At 40.2% G+C, this 17,700-nt stretch overlaps 1 protein-coding gene across 1 annotated transcript; it reads left to right on the top strand.

Annotated features, from left to right (window-relative positions):
• Positions 1-68: 68 nt before the first annotated feature.
• Positions 69-16,247, top strand: fuca2 (alpha-L-fucosidase 2). Its single transcript, XM_034218392.1, has 7 exons — positions 69-445; positions 5,114-5,301; positions 5,721-6,060; positions 7,221-7,431; positions 13,315-13,505; positions 14,985-15,090; positions 15,389-16,247. The coding sequence occupies exons 1-7, from the start codon at positions 255-257 to the stop codon at positions 15,527-15,529; spliced, it is 1,368 nt and encodes a 455-aa protein (XP_034074283.1). The 5' UTR covers positions 69-254; the 3' UTR covers positions 15,530-16,247.
• Positions 16,248-17,700: the final 1,453 nt, after the last annotated feature.

The following is a 17,700-nucleotide window of genomic DNA, read 5'->3' as shown; positions in this document are numbered from 1 at the left end:
AGGCGTTCCATCTCATGTGATTGGTTGACACTCAGCAAGCGAGCCAAGGGTCACCTGACTGAACGTTCCAAATTATTTAAAGGAGCCGCTACCCTTTTTTTAATCACAGTAGCTTCTCTTCCTCATTGCTCTGCTCTGTCTTATTTGATGTCTCTTGACTCTTATTATTGTATTTTAAACGTTGTCTTTCATCACGTGATGGTTCCTCAGTACCCCGGATCTTTGAGCAACACTCGGTGATTTTGTGGTGAAAGATGGCAGCAGTATCGGTGTGTTTCTTCCTCTTCTTCTCGGTGCTGTTTTGCTCCAGCCGAGCGAAGTTCGAGCCGAACTGGAGTTCGCTCGACAGCCGGCCGCTGCCCGAATGGTTCGACCAGGCGAAGTTCGGCATCTTTATCCATTGGGGAGTTTTCTCCGTGCCAAGCTTCGGCAGCGAGTGGTTCTGGTGAGGATTAGTACTCAGTCAGTACAAGTACAAGTACTCAGATCTTGTATAAAGAAGGAGTACACAGATCTTGTATAAAAGTAGAAGCACTCAGATCTTGTACTTAAAGTAAAGTAAAAGTAACTAAAGGTTTTAAATAAATGTAGTGGAGTAAAAGTGCACCATTTACCTCTGAATTGTAGTGGAGTAGTACACAGTAGCATAACATGAAAATACACAAGTAAAGTACAAGTACCTCGAAATGGTAATTTTTTAGTAAATGTACTTTCCACCTCTGATTAAGTACAATTCTGTTCTACTGTATTTGTACTTTACTTACACTTTTGAACTGCTTTGCCCACTACATCATGAGAAATAGTGAACTGCTATAGATTCAGTTTAGCAATACAACATCATTGACTAATAAACAAAGGTGGAAAAGTACTCTTTTAGTTTATTTAAATTAAATATACCAATACCAAATTGTCCTGCATTCAAAATCGTTTGTTAGTCAAAGTAAACAAATATTGTCAGTTGGATTAGGCCTAAGGTAAAGTGATTGTTATATAAACTAACCTATGCAGTTTTAATATAACATGTATACTTTTTGTGTCTTTGAGTATATAACCCTATACAAAGAGGGTCGACTTTAACTATATCTTGCAGTTGATGTCATACATTGAATTGTTCTCCTTGTGTTTCCTCGTATTAATTAAAGGTGGGGTAGGTAAGTTTCAGAAACCGTCTCGAGTGCACTAACATTGGAAAGTACACAGCCGAAAAGAATCCGCCCCTTCCTTCAGACTTCCTTACAGAGCACCTCCTCCAACACACATGCACGCGCACTTCAGTCAGCAGACTGGTGAAAGTGGCCGCCTGTTGCTGGCGAGTCATTGAAGTGCTGCTGCAATGCACGCCCAATGAGAGCACGAGGTGCATTTGTGCGTGCACGAGATGGAAGGCTGACAGACAGGGCGGCAATCCAATCCGTTTAGCCGGCCCGTGCTTTTTACAGTATCATGGCTTCCACAGATGACATTTTTTAATGGATTTTTTGTCAAAGCACTTCAGATATTCATTGCTATCGGATGTTAAGAGCATTCCATGGAATATAACAAGTGTATCTCGAGCCGGTTTCTCAAACGTACCTACCCCTCCTTTAAGTATAGAGGTGGGAGAAGACTTACCTTTTCAGTTTACTTTTGTAGTAACCCTATATAAAGAGGGTTAAAGTTATAGTTAAAGTTGATATATACTCGTTACTGTACTTAAGTACATTTTTCTGGTATCAGTACTTTACTCCACTACTTATTTTTCTGACCACTTTTTACTTTTACTTCTTACATGTTGAACACAAATAACTGTACTTTCTACTTCTTACATGTTGAACACAAATACCTGTACTTTCTACTTCTTACATGTTGAACACAAATAACTGTACTTTCTACTTCTTACATGTTGAACACAAATAACTGTACTTTCTACTTCTCTAATTTTGAACTCAAATACCTGTACTTTCTACTTCTCTCATTTTGAACACAAATACCTGTACTTTCTACTTCTTACATGTTGAACTCAAATACCTGTACTTTCTACTTCTTACATGTTGAACTCAAATACCTGTACTTTCTACTTCTTACATGTTGAACCCAAATACCTGTACTTTCTACTTCTTACATGTTGAACTCAAATACCTGTACTTTCTACTTCTTACATGTTGAACACAAATACCTGTACTTTCTACTTCTTACATGTTGAACACAAATACCTGTACTTTCTACTTCTTACATGTTGAACTCAAATACCTGTACTTTCTACTTCTTACATGTTGAACTCAAATACCTGTACTTTCTACTTCTTACATGTTGAACTCAAATACCTGTACTTTCTACTTCTTACATGTTGAACTCAAATACCTGTACTATCTACTTCTTACATGTTGAACTTAAATACCTGTACTTTCTACTTCTTACATGTTGAACTCAAATACCTGTACTTTCTACTTCTTACATGTTGAACTTAAATACCTGTACTTTCTACTTCTTACATGTTGAACTCAAATACCTGTACTTTCTACTTCTTACATGTTGAACTCAAATACCTGTACTTTCTACTTCTTACATGTTGAACTCAAATACCTGTACTTTCTACTTCTTACATGTTGAACTTAAATACCTGTACTTTCTACTTCTTACATGTGAACTCAAATACCTGTACTTTCTACTTCTTACATGTTGAACACAAATACCTGTACTTTCTACTTCTTACATGTTGAACTCAAATACCTGTACTTTCTACTTCTTACATGTTGAACACAAATACCTGTACTTTCTACTTCTTACATGTTGAACTCAAATACCTGTACTTTCTACTTCTTACATGTTGAACTCAAATACCTGTACTTTCTACTTCTTACATGTTGAACTCAAATACCTGTACTTTCTACTTCTTACATGTTGAACACAAATACCTGTACTTTCTACTTCTTACATGTTGAACACAAATACCTGTACTTTCTACTTCTTACATGTTGAACTCAAATACCTGTACTTTCTACTTCTTACATGTTGAACTCAAATACCTGTACTTTCTACTTCTCACATGTTGAACACAAATACCTGTACTTTCTACTTCTTACATGTTGAACACAAATACCTGTACTTTCTACTTCTTACATGTTGAACTCAAATACCTGTACTTTCTACTTCTTACATGTTGAACTCAAATACCTGTACTTTCTACTTCTTACATGTTGAACACAAATACCTGTACTTTCTACTTCTTACATGTTGAACACAAATACCTGTACTTTCTACTTCTTACATGTTGAACTCAAATACCTGTACTTTCTACTTCTTACATGTTGAACTCAAATACCTGTACTTTATACTTCTTACATGTTGAACTCAAATACCTGTACTTTCTACTTCTTACATGTTGAACCCAAATACCTGTACTTTCTACTTCTTACATGTTGAACTCAAATACCTGTACTTTCTACTTCTTACATGTTGAACACAAATACCTGTACTTTCTACTTCTTACATGTTGAACCGAAATACCTGTACTTTCTACTTCTTACATGTTGAATCCAAATACCTGTACTTTCTACTTCTTACATGTTGAACACAAATACCTGTACTTTCTACTTCTCACATGTTGAACTCAAATACCTGTACTTTCTACTTCTTACATGTTGAACTCAAATACCTGTACTTTCTACTTCTTACATGTTGAACCCAAATACCTGTACTTTCTACTTCTTACATGTTGAACACAAATACCTGTACTTTCTACTTCTCACATGTTGAACTCAAATACCTGTACTTTCTACTTCTTACATGTTGAACACAAATACCTGTACTTTCTACTTCTCACATGTTGAACTCAAATACCTGTACTTTCTACTTCTCACATGTTGAATCCAAATACCTGTACTTTCTACTTCTTACATGTTGAACCCAAATACCTGTACTTTCTACTTCTCACATGTTGAACTCAAATACCTGTACTTTCTACTTCTTACATGTTGAACTCAAATACCTGTACTTTCTACTTCTTACATGTTGAACCCAAATACCTGTACTTTCTACTTCTTACATGTTGAACACAAATACCTGTACTTTCTACTTCTCACATGTTGAACTCAAATACCTGTACTTTCTACTTCTTACATGTTGAACACAAATACCTGTACTTTCTACTTCTCACATGTTGAACTCAAATACCTGTACTTTCTACTTCTTACATGTTGAACACAAATACCTGTACTTTCTACTTCTCACATGTTGAACTCAAATACCTGTACTTTCTACTTCTTACAGGTTGAACTCAAATACTTGTACTTTCTACTTCTTACATGTTGAACACAAATACCTGTACTTTCTACTTCTCACATGTTGAACTCAAATACCTGTACTTTCTACTTCTTACATGTTGAACACAAATACCTGTACTTTCTACTTCTCACATGTTGAACTCAAATACCTGTACTTTCTACTTCTTACATGTTGAACACAAATACCTGTACTTTCTACTTCTTACATGTTGAACTCAAATACCTGTACTTTCTACTTCTTACATGTTGAACTCAAATACCTGTACTTTCTACTTCTTACATGTTGAACTCAAATACCTGTACTTTCTACTTCTTACATGTTGAACTCAAATACCTGTACTTTCTAATTCTCTCATGTTGAACTCAAATACCTGTACTTTCTACTTCTCTCATTTTCCAAACAGCTGGTTCCTTTAGTCTGAATGTGTGTTTGATGCGTGATCATTATTCTTTAGAGTCATTGCGTGCCTATTGATTTGAACACGATCCGTGTATCCATCATTTCCTGGTCTTCTCTAAAGAAGAGGGACCAATGGAAACGTTGTCATGTTGCCGTTGTTCAGCATGGAAACATTCATTAGCTAACAATGACATTATTGTTCTATTAATATAAAGGGAGGTCAGGTACTCTTTAAAACAGCTGCTAGTTATGGGTACTTTCTACTGAAGTACACTTCAAAGCCTCTTTACTTTGACTTGAGTAAAGAAGTTTAGTCAGTACTTCTACTTTTACCATCTTTAAACACGAGTATCAGTACTTCTACTTGAGTAAAGGATGTGTACTTCTACTTGAGTAAAGGATGTGTACTTCTACTTGAGTAAAGGAAGTGTACTTTTCCCTCTCTGGTCAGGTGCTTCTGGCAGAAGCAGAAGCTGCAGCCGTACATTGACTTCATGAAGAAGAATTATCCTCCAGACTTTCAGTATCAGGACTTCGCTCCACAGTTCACCGCAGAGTTCTTCGATGCCAAAGAGTGGACCGACATCTTCGCCTCATCGGGAGCAAAATACATCGTCCTGACCACGAAACACCACGAAGGTACGAGACATCCTGCTGCACAGATTGTATCGTTCTTTAACTGTTGTGCTACACTTTAAAGGCCTCCTATCATGCTATTTGTAGGCATATATTATGGGTCTCAGATGTATTCAAATATATAAAAACATGTTTTTTCATGCATTTTAGACATCCCTCAAACGCCTCTGTTCCAGCTGTTAGAGAAACTGATTTTGGGTCCTTAGCTTGAAAAAAAAAAAAAAGAGGAGGTGGAGCTAATGCCTGATCAGAATTCTACCGGCAGATACAGTTAAATGCTGCCGTGATTAAACACCATCATGTTCCAAACCACATCAAGCATTATTTCTGAAACAGTAGCGCAAATGCTCTTTCCAACCCAATTTCAAAACGCTTAAACTAAGCTATAATTGCATTAGTGATGCATTGTTTAATATGTTCAGGTTTCACGCTGTGGGGCTCGAAGTACTCGTGGAACTGGAACTCAGTGGACGTGGGTCCGAAAAGAGATCTGGTACACGAGATGTCGACGGCGTTGCGAGCGAACAGCGACCTGCGGCTCGGACTGTACCACTCTCTGTTCGAATGGTTCAACCCACTGTTCGAGCAGGACGCTGCTAACGTCTTCACAACAAACCTCTTCCCCACCAGTAAGACGCTGCCTGAGCTGTACGAGCTCATCACGAAGTACAAACCCGAGATTCTGTGGTCGGACGGAGACGGAGACGCTCCCGACTCGTACTGGAACAGCACCGGCTTCCTGGCCTGGCTCTACAACGACAGGTAACGTGCGGGAGCGCTCACACACTTTATGTTTTGATTTTGAGAAAAAGTCATAATTATGAGATTTCTTTGAAAGATTTTTGAGTTTTTTGAGCGGTATGATTGGCTAGAGCTTGCACTGGCATATGATTTGATTGGCTGACGCTTCCGTCGAAGCTTCAGAAGCTTCAAAAGTTGAACATTGCTCAACTTTTGCAGCCTGAAACGCCAGGAAAGCTCCGCTCTGCTTCCCACAATGCAGTTCGGCGAAAAGCGACGTCACCCCATTCAAAGTGAATGGGCAGAAGCTGTGGAGAGATCAGACACTTGAGTTACTGTTACAAAGATATCGTACAGGAGAGATCAGACACTTGAGTTACTGTTACAAAGATATCGTACAGGAGAGATCAGACACTTGAGTTACTGTTACTAAGATATCGTACAGGAGAGATCAGACACTTGAGTTACTAAGATATCGTACAGGAGAGATCAGACACTTGAGTTACTAAGATATCGTACAGGAGAGATCAGACACTTGAGTCACTAAGATATCGTACAGGAGAGATCAGACACTTGAGTTACTGTTACAAAGATATCGTACAGGAGAGATCAGACACTTGAGTTACTAAGATATCGTACAGGAGAGATCAGACACTTAAGTTACTTTTGTGATGGAAACTTCTGGATCAATGGAGACTCAGAGAGACACAGGGAGAGCAGGAGCTTTTGATGGAAACGCTGATGGTTTATTTGGAGCTTCGGCCGGAGAATTCACAAGAGATGTTCTGTGTTTCTGAAGATCTCTACCCCAGACCACGTATTGAGCTCTGAGAGAATAATCAACATTGTGCATAACAAGATAGAACCATAACGCCTCTATGAGCTGACGCCAACAGGCAGGAGCAGGGAGACGAACACTGAGAGCGCAGCAGCCCAAGGTTGAAGGCAAACATTATTTTACATTTTTACTCAAAATCACAAAATTCTTACTTTCTTCTCACAATCACACATTATTATTTTTACGTTTTTCAGAACATCGAAACAATCTGACTTGATTTTGAAATTCTCAAAATTCAGATTTTTTTTCTCAAAATCTTCAAATCCTCAAAGTTGCAGAATTCTGACGTTTTTCTCGTACATTTCTCGGCATGTTCTCTACTCTCACGTGTTATTTCCCACAGTCCTGTGCGCGACACCGTGGTGACGAACGACCGCTGGGGCTACGGAACCATCTGCAAACACGGAGGTTTCTACACCTGCAGCGACCGATACCTGCCCGGACACCTGATGAAACGCAAGTGGGAAAACTGCATGACCCTGGACAGGAAGTCGTGGGGATACCGACGCAACGCAGTGCTCAAAGACTACATGACCATCCAGGAGCTCGTAACCGTGAGAGAGAGATATTTATTATAATAATAACAAACAAAAATAAACAATAAAACATATGTATTAATAATAATTAAAAAAAAAAAAGTATATTTATTAATAATACAAATAAAACATATTTAATAATAAAATCATGAAAAATAAAGAATGACAAATATTTATTATTAGTTCAAAATAAATAATTATAAAATACTGCTTTTATTAATAATTAGAAAAATCTCCATCATTGAAAAATAGCTTTTGTTTGATAATTAAGAAATAAATCTTAAATTAAAAGGGAACCTGCTGATGAACTATGTTCTGGCTTTAGTTGCAGCCATGAAGATATACAATATTATTATATTTTAAAAAATCAAGAAATATTCAATCGAATGGAAGAATTATTACAATTAAATAAAAATATACTATTAAAATAAAAAATATATAAAAGTGTTTTATTATTTTTACAATATGATTATAATATATGAGTTAAAGGTCACCTATTATGCAAAATCCACTCGTCCATGTCTCTTCTACATCAACATGTGTCCCCTCTTCTCCATGTCTCTTCTACATCAACATGTGTCCCCTCTTCTTCATGTCTCTTCTACATCAACATGTGTCCCCTCTTCTTCATGTCTCTTCTACATCAACATGTGTCCCCTCTTCTTCATGTCTCTTCTACATCAACATGTGTCCCTCTTCTTCATGTCTCTTCTACTCAACATGTGTCCCCTCTTCTTCATGTCTCTTCTACATCAACATGTGTCCCCTCTTCTTCATGTCTCTTCTACATCAACATGTGTCCCCTCTTCTTCATGTCTCTTCTACATCAACATGTGTCCCCTCTTCTTCATGTCTCTTCTACATCAACACGTGTCCCCTCTTCTTCATGTCTCTTCTACATCAACACGTGTCCCCTCTTCTTCATGTCTCTTCTACATCAACATGTGTCCCCTCTTCTCCATGTCCTCTTCTTCATCAACATGTGTCCCCTCTTCTTCATGTCTCTTCTTCATCAACACGTGTCCCCTCTTCTTCATGTCTCTTCTACATCAACACGTGTCCCCTCTTCTCCATGTCTCTTCTTCATCAACATGTGTCCCCTCTTCTTCATGTCTCTTCTTCATCAACATGTGTCCCCTCTTCTTCATGTCTCTTCTACATCAACATGTGTCCCCTCTTCTTCATGTCTCTTCTACATCAACATGTGTCCCCTCTTCTTCATGTCTCTTCTACATCAACATGTGTCCCCTCTTCTTCATGTCTCTTCTACATCAACACGTGTCCCCCTCTTCTTCATGTCTCTTCTTCATCAACATGTGTCCCCTCTTCTTCATGTCTCTTCTTCATCAACATGTGTCCCCTCTTCTTCATGTCTCTTCTACATCAACATGTGTCCCCTCTTCTTCATGTCTCTTCTACATCAACATGTGTCCCCTCTTCTTCATGTCTCTTCTACATCAACATGTGTCCCCTCTTCTTCATGTCTCTTCTACATCAACATGTGTCCCCTCTTCTTCATGTCTCTTCTACATCAACATGTGTCCCCTCTTCTTCATGTCTCTTCTACATCAACATGTGTCCCCCTCTTCTTCATGTCTCTTCTACATCAACATGTGTCCCCTCTTCTTCATGTCTCCTCTACATCAACATGTGTCCCCTCTTCTTCATGTCTCTACATCAACATGTGTCCCCTCTTCTTCATGTCTCTTCTACATCAACATGTGTCCCCTCTTCTTCATGTCTCTTCTACATCAACACGTGTCCCCTCTTCTCCATGTCTCTTCTACATCAACATGTGTCCCCTCTTCTTCATGTCTCTTCTACATCAACATGTGTCCCCTCTTCTTCATGTATCTACATCAACATGTGTCCCCTCTTCTTCATGTCTCTTCTACATCAACATGTGTCCCCTCTTCTTCATGTCTCTTCTACATCAACATGTGTCCCCTCTTCTTCATGTCTCTTCTACATCAACATGTGTCCCCTCTTCTCCATGTCTCTTCTACATCAACATATGTCCCCTCTTCTTCATGTCTCTTCTACATCAACATGTGTCCCCTCTTCTTCATGTCTCTTCTACATCAACACGTGTCCCCTCTTCTTCATGTCTCTTCTACATCAACATGTGTCCCCTCTTCTTCATGTCTCTTCTACATCAACATGTGTCCTCTCTTCTTCATGTCTCTTCTACATCAACATGTGTCCCCTCTTCTCCATGTCTCTTCTTCATCAACATGTGTCCCCTCTTCTTCATGTCTCTTCTACATCAACACGTGTCCCCTCTTCTCCATGTCTCTTCTACATCAACATGTGTCCCCTCTTCTTCATGTCTCTACATCAACATGTGTCCCCTCTTCTTCATGTCTCTTCTACATCAACATGTGTCCCCTCTTCTTCATGTCTCTTCTACATCAACACGTGTCCCCTCTTCTCCATGTCTCTTCTACATCAACATGTGTCCCCTCTTCTTCATGTCTCTTCTACATCAACATGTGTCCCCTCTTCTTCATGCCTCTTCTACATCAACATGTGTCCCCTCTTCTTCATGCCTCTTCTACATCAACATGTGTCCCCTCTTCTCCATGTCTCTTCTACATCAACATGTGTCCCCTCTTCTTCATGTCTCTTCTACATCAACATGTGTCCCCTCTTCTTCATGTCTCTTCTACATCAACATGTGTCCCCTCTTCTCCATGTCTCTTCTACATCAACATGTGTCCCCTCTTCTTCATGTCTCTTCTACATCAACATGTGTCCCCTCTTCTTCATGTCTCTTCTACATCAACATGTGTCCCCTCTTCTCCATGTCTCTTCTACATCAACATGTGTCCCCTCTTCTTCATGCCTCTTCTACATCAACATGTGTCCCCTCTTCTTCATGTCTCTTCTTCATCAACATGTGTCCCCTCGTCTTCATGCCTCTTCTACATCAACATGTGTCCCCTCTTCTCCATGTCTCTTCTACATCAACATGTGTCCCCTCTTCTTCATGTCTCTTCTTCATCAACATGTGTCCCCTCTTCTTCATGCCTCTTCTACATCAACATGTGTCCCCTCTTCTTCATGCCTCTTCTACATCAACATGTGTCCCCTCTTCTTCATGTCTCTTCTATATCAACATGTGTCCCCTCTTCTTCATGTCTCTTCTACATCAACATGTGTCCCCTCTTCTCCATGTCTCTTCTACATCAACATGTGTCCCCTCTTCTTCATGTCTCTTCTACATCAACATGTGTCCCCTCTTCTTCATGTCTCTTCTACATCAACATGTGTCCCCTCTTCTTCATGCCTCTTCTACATCAACATGTGTCCCCTCTTCTACATCAACACGTGTCCCCTCTTCTTCATGTCTCTTCTACATCAACATGTGTCCCCTCTTCTTCACGTCTCTTCTACATCAACATGTGTCCCCTCTTCTTCATGTCTCTTCTACATCAACATGTGTCCCCTCTTCTACATCAACATGTGTCCCCTCTTCTTCACGTCTCTTCTACATCAACATGTGTCCCCGCTTCTTCACGTCTCTTCTACATCAACATGTGTCCCCTCTTCTTCCTGTCTCTTTTACATCAACAAGTGTCCCCTCTTCTTCATGTCTCTTCTACATCAACATGTGTCCCCTCTTCTTCATGTCTCTTCTACATCAACATGTGTCCCCTCTTCTTCATGTCTCTTCTACATCAACATGTGTCTCCTCTTCTTCATGTCTCTTCTACATCAACATGTGTCCCCGCTTCTTCACGTCTCTTCTACATCAACATGTGTCCCTCTTCTTCCTGTCTCTTCTACATCAACAAGTGTCCCCTCTTCTTCATGTCTCTTCTACATCAACATGTGTCCCCTCTTCTTCATGTCTCTTCTACATCAACATGTGTCCCCTCTTCTTCATGTCTCTTCTACATCAACATGTGTCCCCTCTTCTTCATGTCTCTTCTACATCAACATGTGTCCCCTCTTCTTCATGTCTCCTCTACATCAACATGTGTCCCCTCTTCTTCATGTCTCTTCTTCATCAACATGTGTCCCCTCTTCTTCATGTCTCTTCTACATCAACATGTGTCCCCTCTTCTTCATGTCTCTTCTAAATCAACATGTGTCCCCTCTTCTCCATGTCTCTTCTACATCAACATGTGTCCCCTCTTCTCCATGTCTCTTCTACATCAACATGTGTCCCCTCTTCTTCATGTCTCTTCTAAATCAACATGTGTCCCCTCTTCTTCATGTCTCTTCTAAATCAACATGTGTCCCCTCTTCTTCACGTCTCTTCTACATCAACATGTGTCCCCGCTTCTTCACGTCTCTTCTACATCAACATGTGTCCCCTCTTCTTCATGTCTCTTCTAAATCAACATGTGTCCCCTCTTCTTCATGTCTCTTCTACATCAACATGTGTCCCCTCTTCTTCATGTCTCTTCTACATCAACATGTGTCCCCTCTTCTTCGTGTCTCTTCTACATCAACATGTGTCCCCTCTTCTTCGTGTCTCTTCTACATCAACATGTGTCCCCTCTTCTTCGTGTCTCTTCTACATCAACATGTGTCCCCTCTTCTTCATGTCTCTTCTACATCAACATGTGTCCCCTCTTCTTCATGTCTCTTCTACATCAACATGTGTCCCCTCTTCTTCATGTCTCTTCTAAATCAACATGTGTCCCCTCTTCTTCATGTCTCTTCTACATCAACATGTGTCCCCCTCTTCTCCATGTCTCTTCTACATCAACATGTGTCCCCTCTTCTTCATGTCTCTTCTACATCAACATGTGTCCCCTCTTCTCCATGTCTCTTCTACATCAACATGTGTCCCCTCTTCTCCATGTCTCTTCTACATCAACATGTGTCCCCCTCTTCTTCATGTCTCTTCTACATCAACATGTGTCCCCTCTTCTTCATGTCTCTTCTACATCAACATGTGTCCCCTCTTCTTCATGTCTCTTCTACATCAACATGTGTCCCCTCTTCTTCATGTCTCTTCTACATCAACATGTGTCCCCCTCTTCTTCATGTCTCTTCTACATCAACATGTGTCCCCTCTTCTTCATGTCTCTTCTACATCAACATGTGTCCCCTCTCTTCATGTCTCTTCTACATCAACATGTGTCCCCTCTTCTTCGTGTCTCTTCTACATCAACATGTGTCCCCTCTTCCTGTCGTGTCTCTTCTACATCAACATGTGTCTCCTCTTTTTCATGTCTCTTCTACATCAACATGTGTCCCCTCTTCTTCATGTCTCTTCTACATCAACATGTGTCCCCTCTTCTTCATGTCTCTTCTACATCAACATGTGTCCCCTCTTCTTCGTGTCTCTTCTACATCAACATGTGTCTCCTCTTTTTCATGTCTCTTCTAAATCAACATGTGTCCCCTCTTCTTCATGTCTCTTCTACATCAACATGTGTCCCCTCTTCTTCATGTCTCTTCTACATCAACATGTGTCCCCTGAGACTCTGAAAGTTTCAGGAACAAAGATTCTCTCTCTTTTTGATCCATTTCTATAAAAACCTGTCTGAAAATGAGCTGATCAGATTTTGGCCACTTTATGATGTCATAACGATGTTTTGTCTTGTGTAGCCATTAGCCAATCAGCAACCAAGGTAACCCCCCCCCCCCCCCCCCCTTATCACCTGAATCTCCTCCTAGAGCTCCATCGAGTTCTTTGTAACCAAATGTCTCTCAGAGGGGCGTGGGGAGGGGCTCCTGGTTTTCATCTACAGTAACAGACAGAGAATCAGCACTTTGGAAACAGGGCTGAAACAGCGGGGATTATGGGTAATGCTGCAACGATCTGTTTGGTGTTTCAGCCAATCAGAGACAGGCTCTGGATATATCTGAGCCCTGTGATATATTGATGAAGAAGAGAATGATAGGGGACCTTTAATAATGTGTGTGTGTGTGTGTGTGTAGATGCTGGTGGAGACGGTGTCCCTTGGGGGGAACCTCCTGATGAACGTGGGTCCGACCCCCGACGGGAGGATCCCCCCCCTCAGCGAGGAGAGACTCAGACAGATGGGTAGCTGGCTGCAGGTCAACGGGGGGGGGATCTATAACACCACGCCATGGAGGGCGCAGAACGACAGCCGGACCCCTAACCTGTGGTGAGGACATTTCATTTGAAGTCTCAAAGTCAACTTTATTGTCAATCGTTCAGTTTGTGTGTACAGACAGAGAGATGGAAATACTGTTTCCCACAATCCAGAACACAAAAATACAATTATATATAAAACATATATCCTATATATACAGAATCCACGGACATATGTGTACATGTGCACACATTAAGATAAAGCACAACAATCAATATATACTAGTTAACAGTCACTTAATTGAGTTCTTTATATGAAGGAGTTGAAGTTTCCTCATACAAATACTACAAGGACTCCTCCATCGTCAGAGGTGGGAGAAGTACTCAGATCTTGTAGTAAAAGTAGAAGTACTCAGATCTTGTACTTGAGTAAAAGTAGAAGTACTCAGATCTTGTACTTGAGTAAAAGTAGAAGTACTCAGATCTTGTACTTGAGTAAAAGTAGAAGTACTCAGATCTTGTAGTAAAAGTAGAAGTACTCAGATCTTGTACTTGAGTAAAAGTAGAAGTACTCAGATCTTGTAGTATAAGTAGAAGTACTCAGATCTTGTAGTAAAAGTAGAAGTACTCAGATCTTGTACTTGAGTAAAAGTAGAAGTACTCAGATCTTGTAGTAAAAGTAGAAGTACTCAGATATTGTACTTGAGTAAAAGTAGAAGTACTCAGATATTGTAGTAAAAGTAGAAGTACTCAGATCTTGTACTTGAGTAAAAGTAGAAGTACTCAGGACGACAGCCGGACCCCCGACATGTGGTGAGTATTTAATTTATTGTAGTTATTCTTTATTAAGACCCCTATTAGCATTAGCATTAGCTATTCTTCGTCCTCACACACAAAACTAAAACTAAACCAAACCCCTCATCATTTCATGCAATTCACGATGCTGTATGAAGTGAAAACTAAAATGGCTTCCAATTTTAGCCATCACAAGGCCAAACAAAAAGATACAAATAATTGTACATACTAATACATACCCAGTTATTTAAATTAAAGCACACTCCTCAGCGTATGAAGACTAAGGAGCTGCTTTAACTCCTGAATGTCCCCACGGGGAGTGTGCTGGCTTTTAAAGGGCCTTTTGTTGATAACATATATTTATATTGATTAGAGACGGGGAGAGCAGGGTGATATTCAGAGAAACAATTCAGATTCTAAGGTGTTATCGTCAGATGCTCAGCAGCTTCAGAGTAGACATGGCAATGAGACTCTTCTGACCTGAGCTCCTCCAACGATGCAACATATAATACACAAAAACTAAATAGTGCTAGAAGTCTCTATACATGTCAAAAGAATACGATATGTACAAGAACACAATATGAAATTAAATAATGTACATTTAGACGAGATGTAAATACCCAGAAAAACCTGGAATACTTTCTCAGATTACGTGAGAAATGAAATAACTTGAATCTTCTGAGAAGTCAAAACACTGAAAGAAAGATGACAAATAATTCTCTCATTTTGACCACGTTTTCTTCCTCCTGTGTTTCAGGTACACGTTCAGACCGCAGGACAAAATCATCTTTGCCATTTTCCTGGAGTGGCCCAAAGATGGATTTGTGGTTCTGAGTGAACCTGTGCCTGAACCTGGTACTCAGGTACTCATATATACACAGTATATTCAAACATGTACGTACACACATCTCAGTCAAACAAGAGATGGTCGTCTTTGGGATATTTCTTGTTCCATATTTCCTCAAATGTGTTTTCCTGAAGCCTCATTGAGAAGGTGATTCTTTCCATAACATGTATCTCATGAACTTTGTCGTACCAGTTGTCGAGAGAAGAGATATCCGCTTTGAGACATTTTCTAGTTATGGCTTTTTTTTGCTGCAACAGTAAGAATTTCAAATAATTCCATACATACACAAATAATGTATGTTGTTGTTTCTGCAGGTGGAGCTGCTGGGAGTCGGGCCCATGAAGTGGGATAGAGCGCCCTCTGGTGGAGGTCTTATTGTCCATCTGCCCCCCCTCACACCCAGAGAGATGCCCTGTGACTGGGGCTGGACCCTGAGGCTGAGAGGGGCCAAGTGAACAGGAAGTGACGGAGCAGACACAGGAAGTGACAAAGCTGCGAGATGTGTTCAAATGAGTTGAAACGAAGATTAAAATGATCGGGAAAGTATTGTTGATGAGGATATTTCATGTGGTGAAAAGTACTTCTGTATCTTCATTATTTTTGCTAATTTAAATTCTACTTCAGTTTGGAAGCACGTTTTGTGCTTTTAACTGCAATTATTATACATTAGTTACTTTACAGATTTAAGATCAGGAATGTGGAACAAGAATCCAAAATGTAAGAAACGGTTCAAAGGATCAGCTAAAAGTGAGCTCAAATGAATGGACATTCTTTGTTGTCCCTTGCCGGGTTCTTACGGTCATTAAAAACCTGGAAAAGTCATGGAAATTCAAAAAGCTGATTCCAGGCCCTGGAAAAGTTTTGGAAAACAATATTTTTCCCAAAGTTTTGAAAAAGTCATGGAAATGTAACTAAAGTCGCATCAAATATAATTAATATTTTATCTAATCCCCGAAATAGTGATACTCTAATGATAATAAATACTGTATGGTGTAGTAATGAAACGTAGAATGGCATTTAACTGACGAGGTGTTTCGCTGGTGAGAGATTTGAGTTGCTTTAGCGTAGAAGCTAGTAGGCCTATTGGATTTGTTTTAGATAGACACAACATGTTTCAGATGCAGACCATATTTTCCTGTTCCATGTTAAAATAAACAATTTTCAGTGGAACCGCTGAGAAAGAGTCATTTTTTTGGTCATGGAAAATTAGGTAAAGGTCATTGAAAGTCATTGATAGTACATTTGGCAAGGGAAGAAACCAAGGATTCGATTCTGTACTCTTCAACTAGCAAAAAGCAAGGGAGGAGTATCGCTCCCCTGCTTGAAGGACTACTATCAGCCCAATGAAGAAGCTTGTTCTGCTGGTGCAAGCCATACAGAGCTAGATGGAAAGAATGATGTATCAGGGGGAGTACCCATCGAGGCAAGGTTAGGGGATAAAAGACATGTTAAAAACTTACTGGAAAAAGATAACCGCTGGATTAACCTCTCCTTAAAATTATGGTTAAGGATCCTTACCAGGAGTGAAGGAAATGAAGATATTAAGATGGTGCTCACATGATCTTGATTTCACCCCGAGCAAGCCACAACATTTAAAGGTTGGGCCAAACATGGCCTTACTTCATATTGCACATTTCTCAGCAAAGGAACCATGTTTGATTTTCAAACACTAAAAAAACAATATGGATTGAATAACAGAGATGTTTATAGATTTCTACAGGTACGCCATTACAGTACTTAAATAGTTCCCTGTCAGACAGCCAGAAACCTTGAAAACCCTTGATTAATAGTTTTCACCAACACATCAGACACAGGGATGAAAGTAATCTCCAAACTTCACCAAGCTCTTCAAGATATTAAAAAGGGAAATACTTTCTATATAAAACACAAATGAGAAAACGAAACACAAAAACCATCCCTGACGAAGTCTGGACAAACGACTGTACTTTCGATGGAAGATCTCGAGCTCAGGCACCGACAGGATGCTCAGTTGGAAGATGCTGAGCGTACTTGTTCAGCCCTGCTCAGTCATCACAGCATCCAGGGGGAAATGTGGTTCTCAGCACATCAATACCATTTGTTTTGGGCTTGCCCTTTAATAGTAACTTTTTGGCAAAAGATCGAAATTGAAATAATACAACAGGAAACAATCCCTTTAAACTGGGACGAATGTGTATTTGGGCTCGAACATGCAATCCCCACACACTCCAAAACAAAACAACTATTTGGAATTCTTACTGTTGCAGCAAATAAAGCAATAACTAGAAAATGGCTCAAAGCGGATATCCCTTCTCTCGACAACTGGTACGACAAAATCCATGAAATCTAAAGAATCACTTCTCAATGGCCTCTCTGAAGAACCAGCACCTTACCGTGGTAGAGAGGTTTGTGTGCCCTGATGAACCTGGGGGCTGTGTTGTCTGGAACCTTGTGTTCCTGGTAGGGTCTCCCATGGCAAATTGGTCTCAGGCAAGGGGCCAGACTAAGATTGGTTCAAAAGACCTCATGAAAGAAAAACTAAGAAGTGAGGATACCCGGCCCGGAGGAAGCCCGGGGTCCCCTTCTGGAGCCAGGCCCAGAAGGAGGACTCGTCGGCGAGCGTCTGGTGGCCGGGCTTGCCACGGAG

The sequence above is a fragment of the Gymnodraco acuticeps genome, unplaced genomic scaffold (assembly GCF_902827175.1).
Source record: "Gymnodraco acuticeps unplaced genomic scaffold, fGymAcu1.1, whole genome shotgun sequence".
Taxonomy (NCBI): Eukaryota; Metazoa; Chordata; class Actinopteri; order Perciformes; family Bathydraconidae; genus Gymnodraco; species Gymnodraco acuticeps.
This window is presented reverse-complemented; position numbering and strand designations above follow the sequence as displayed.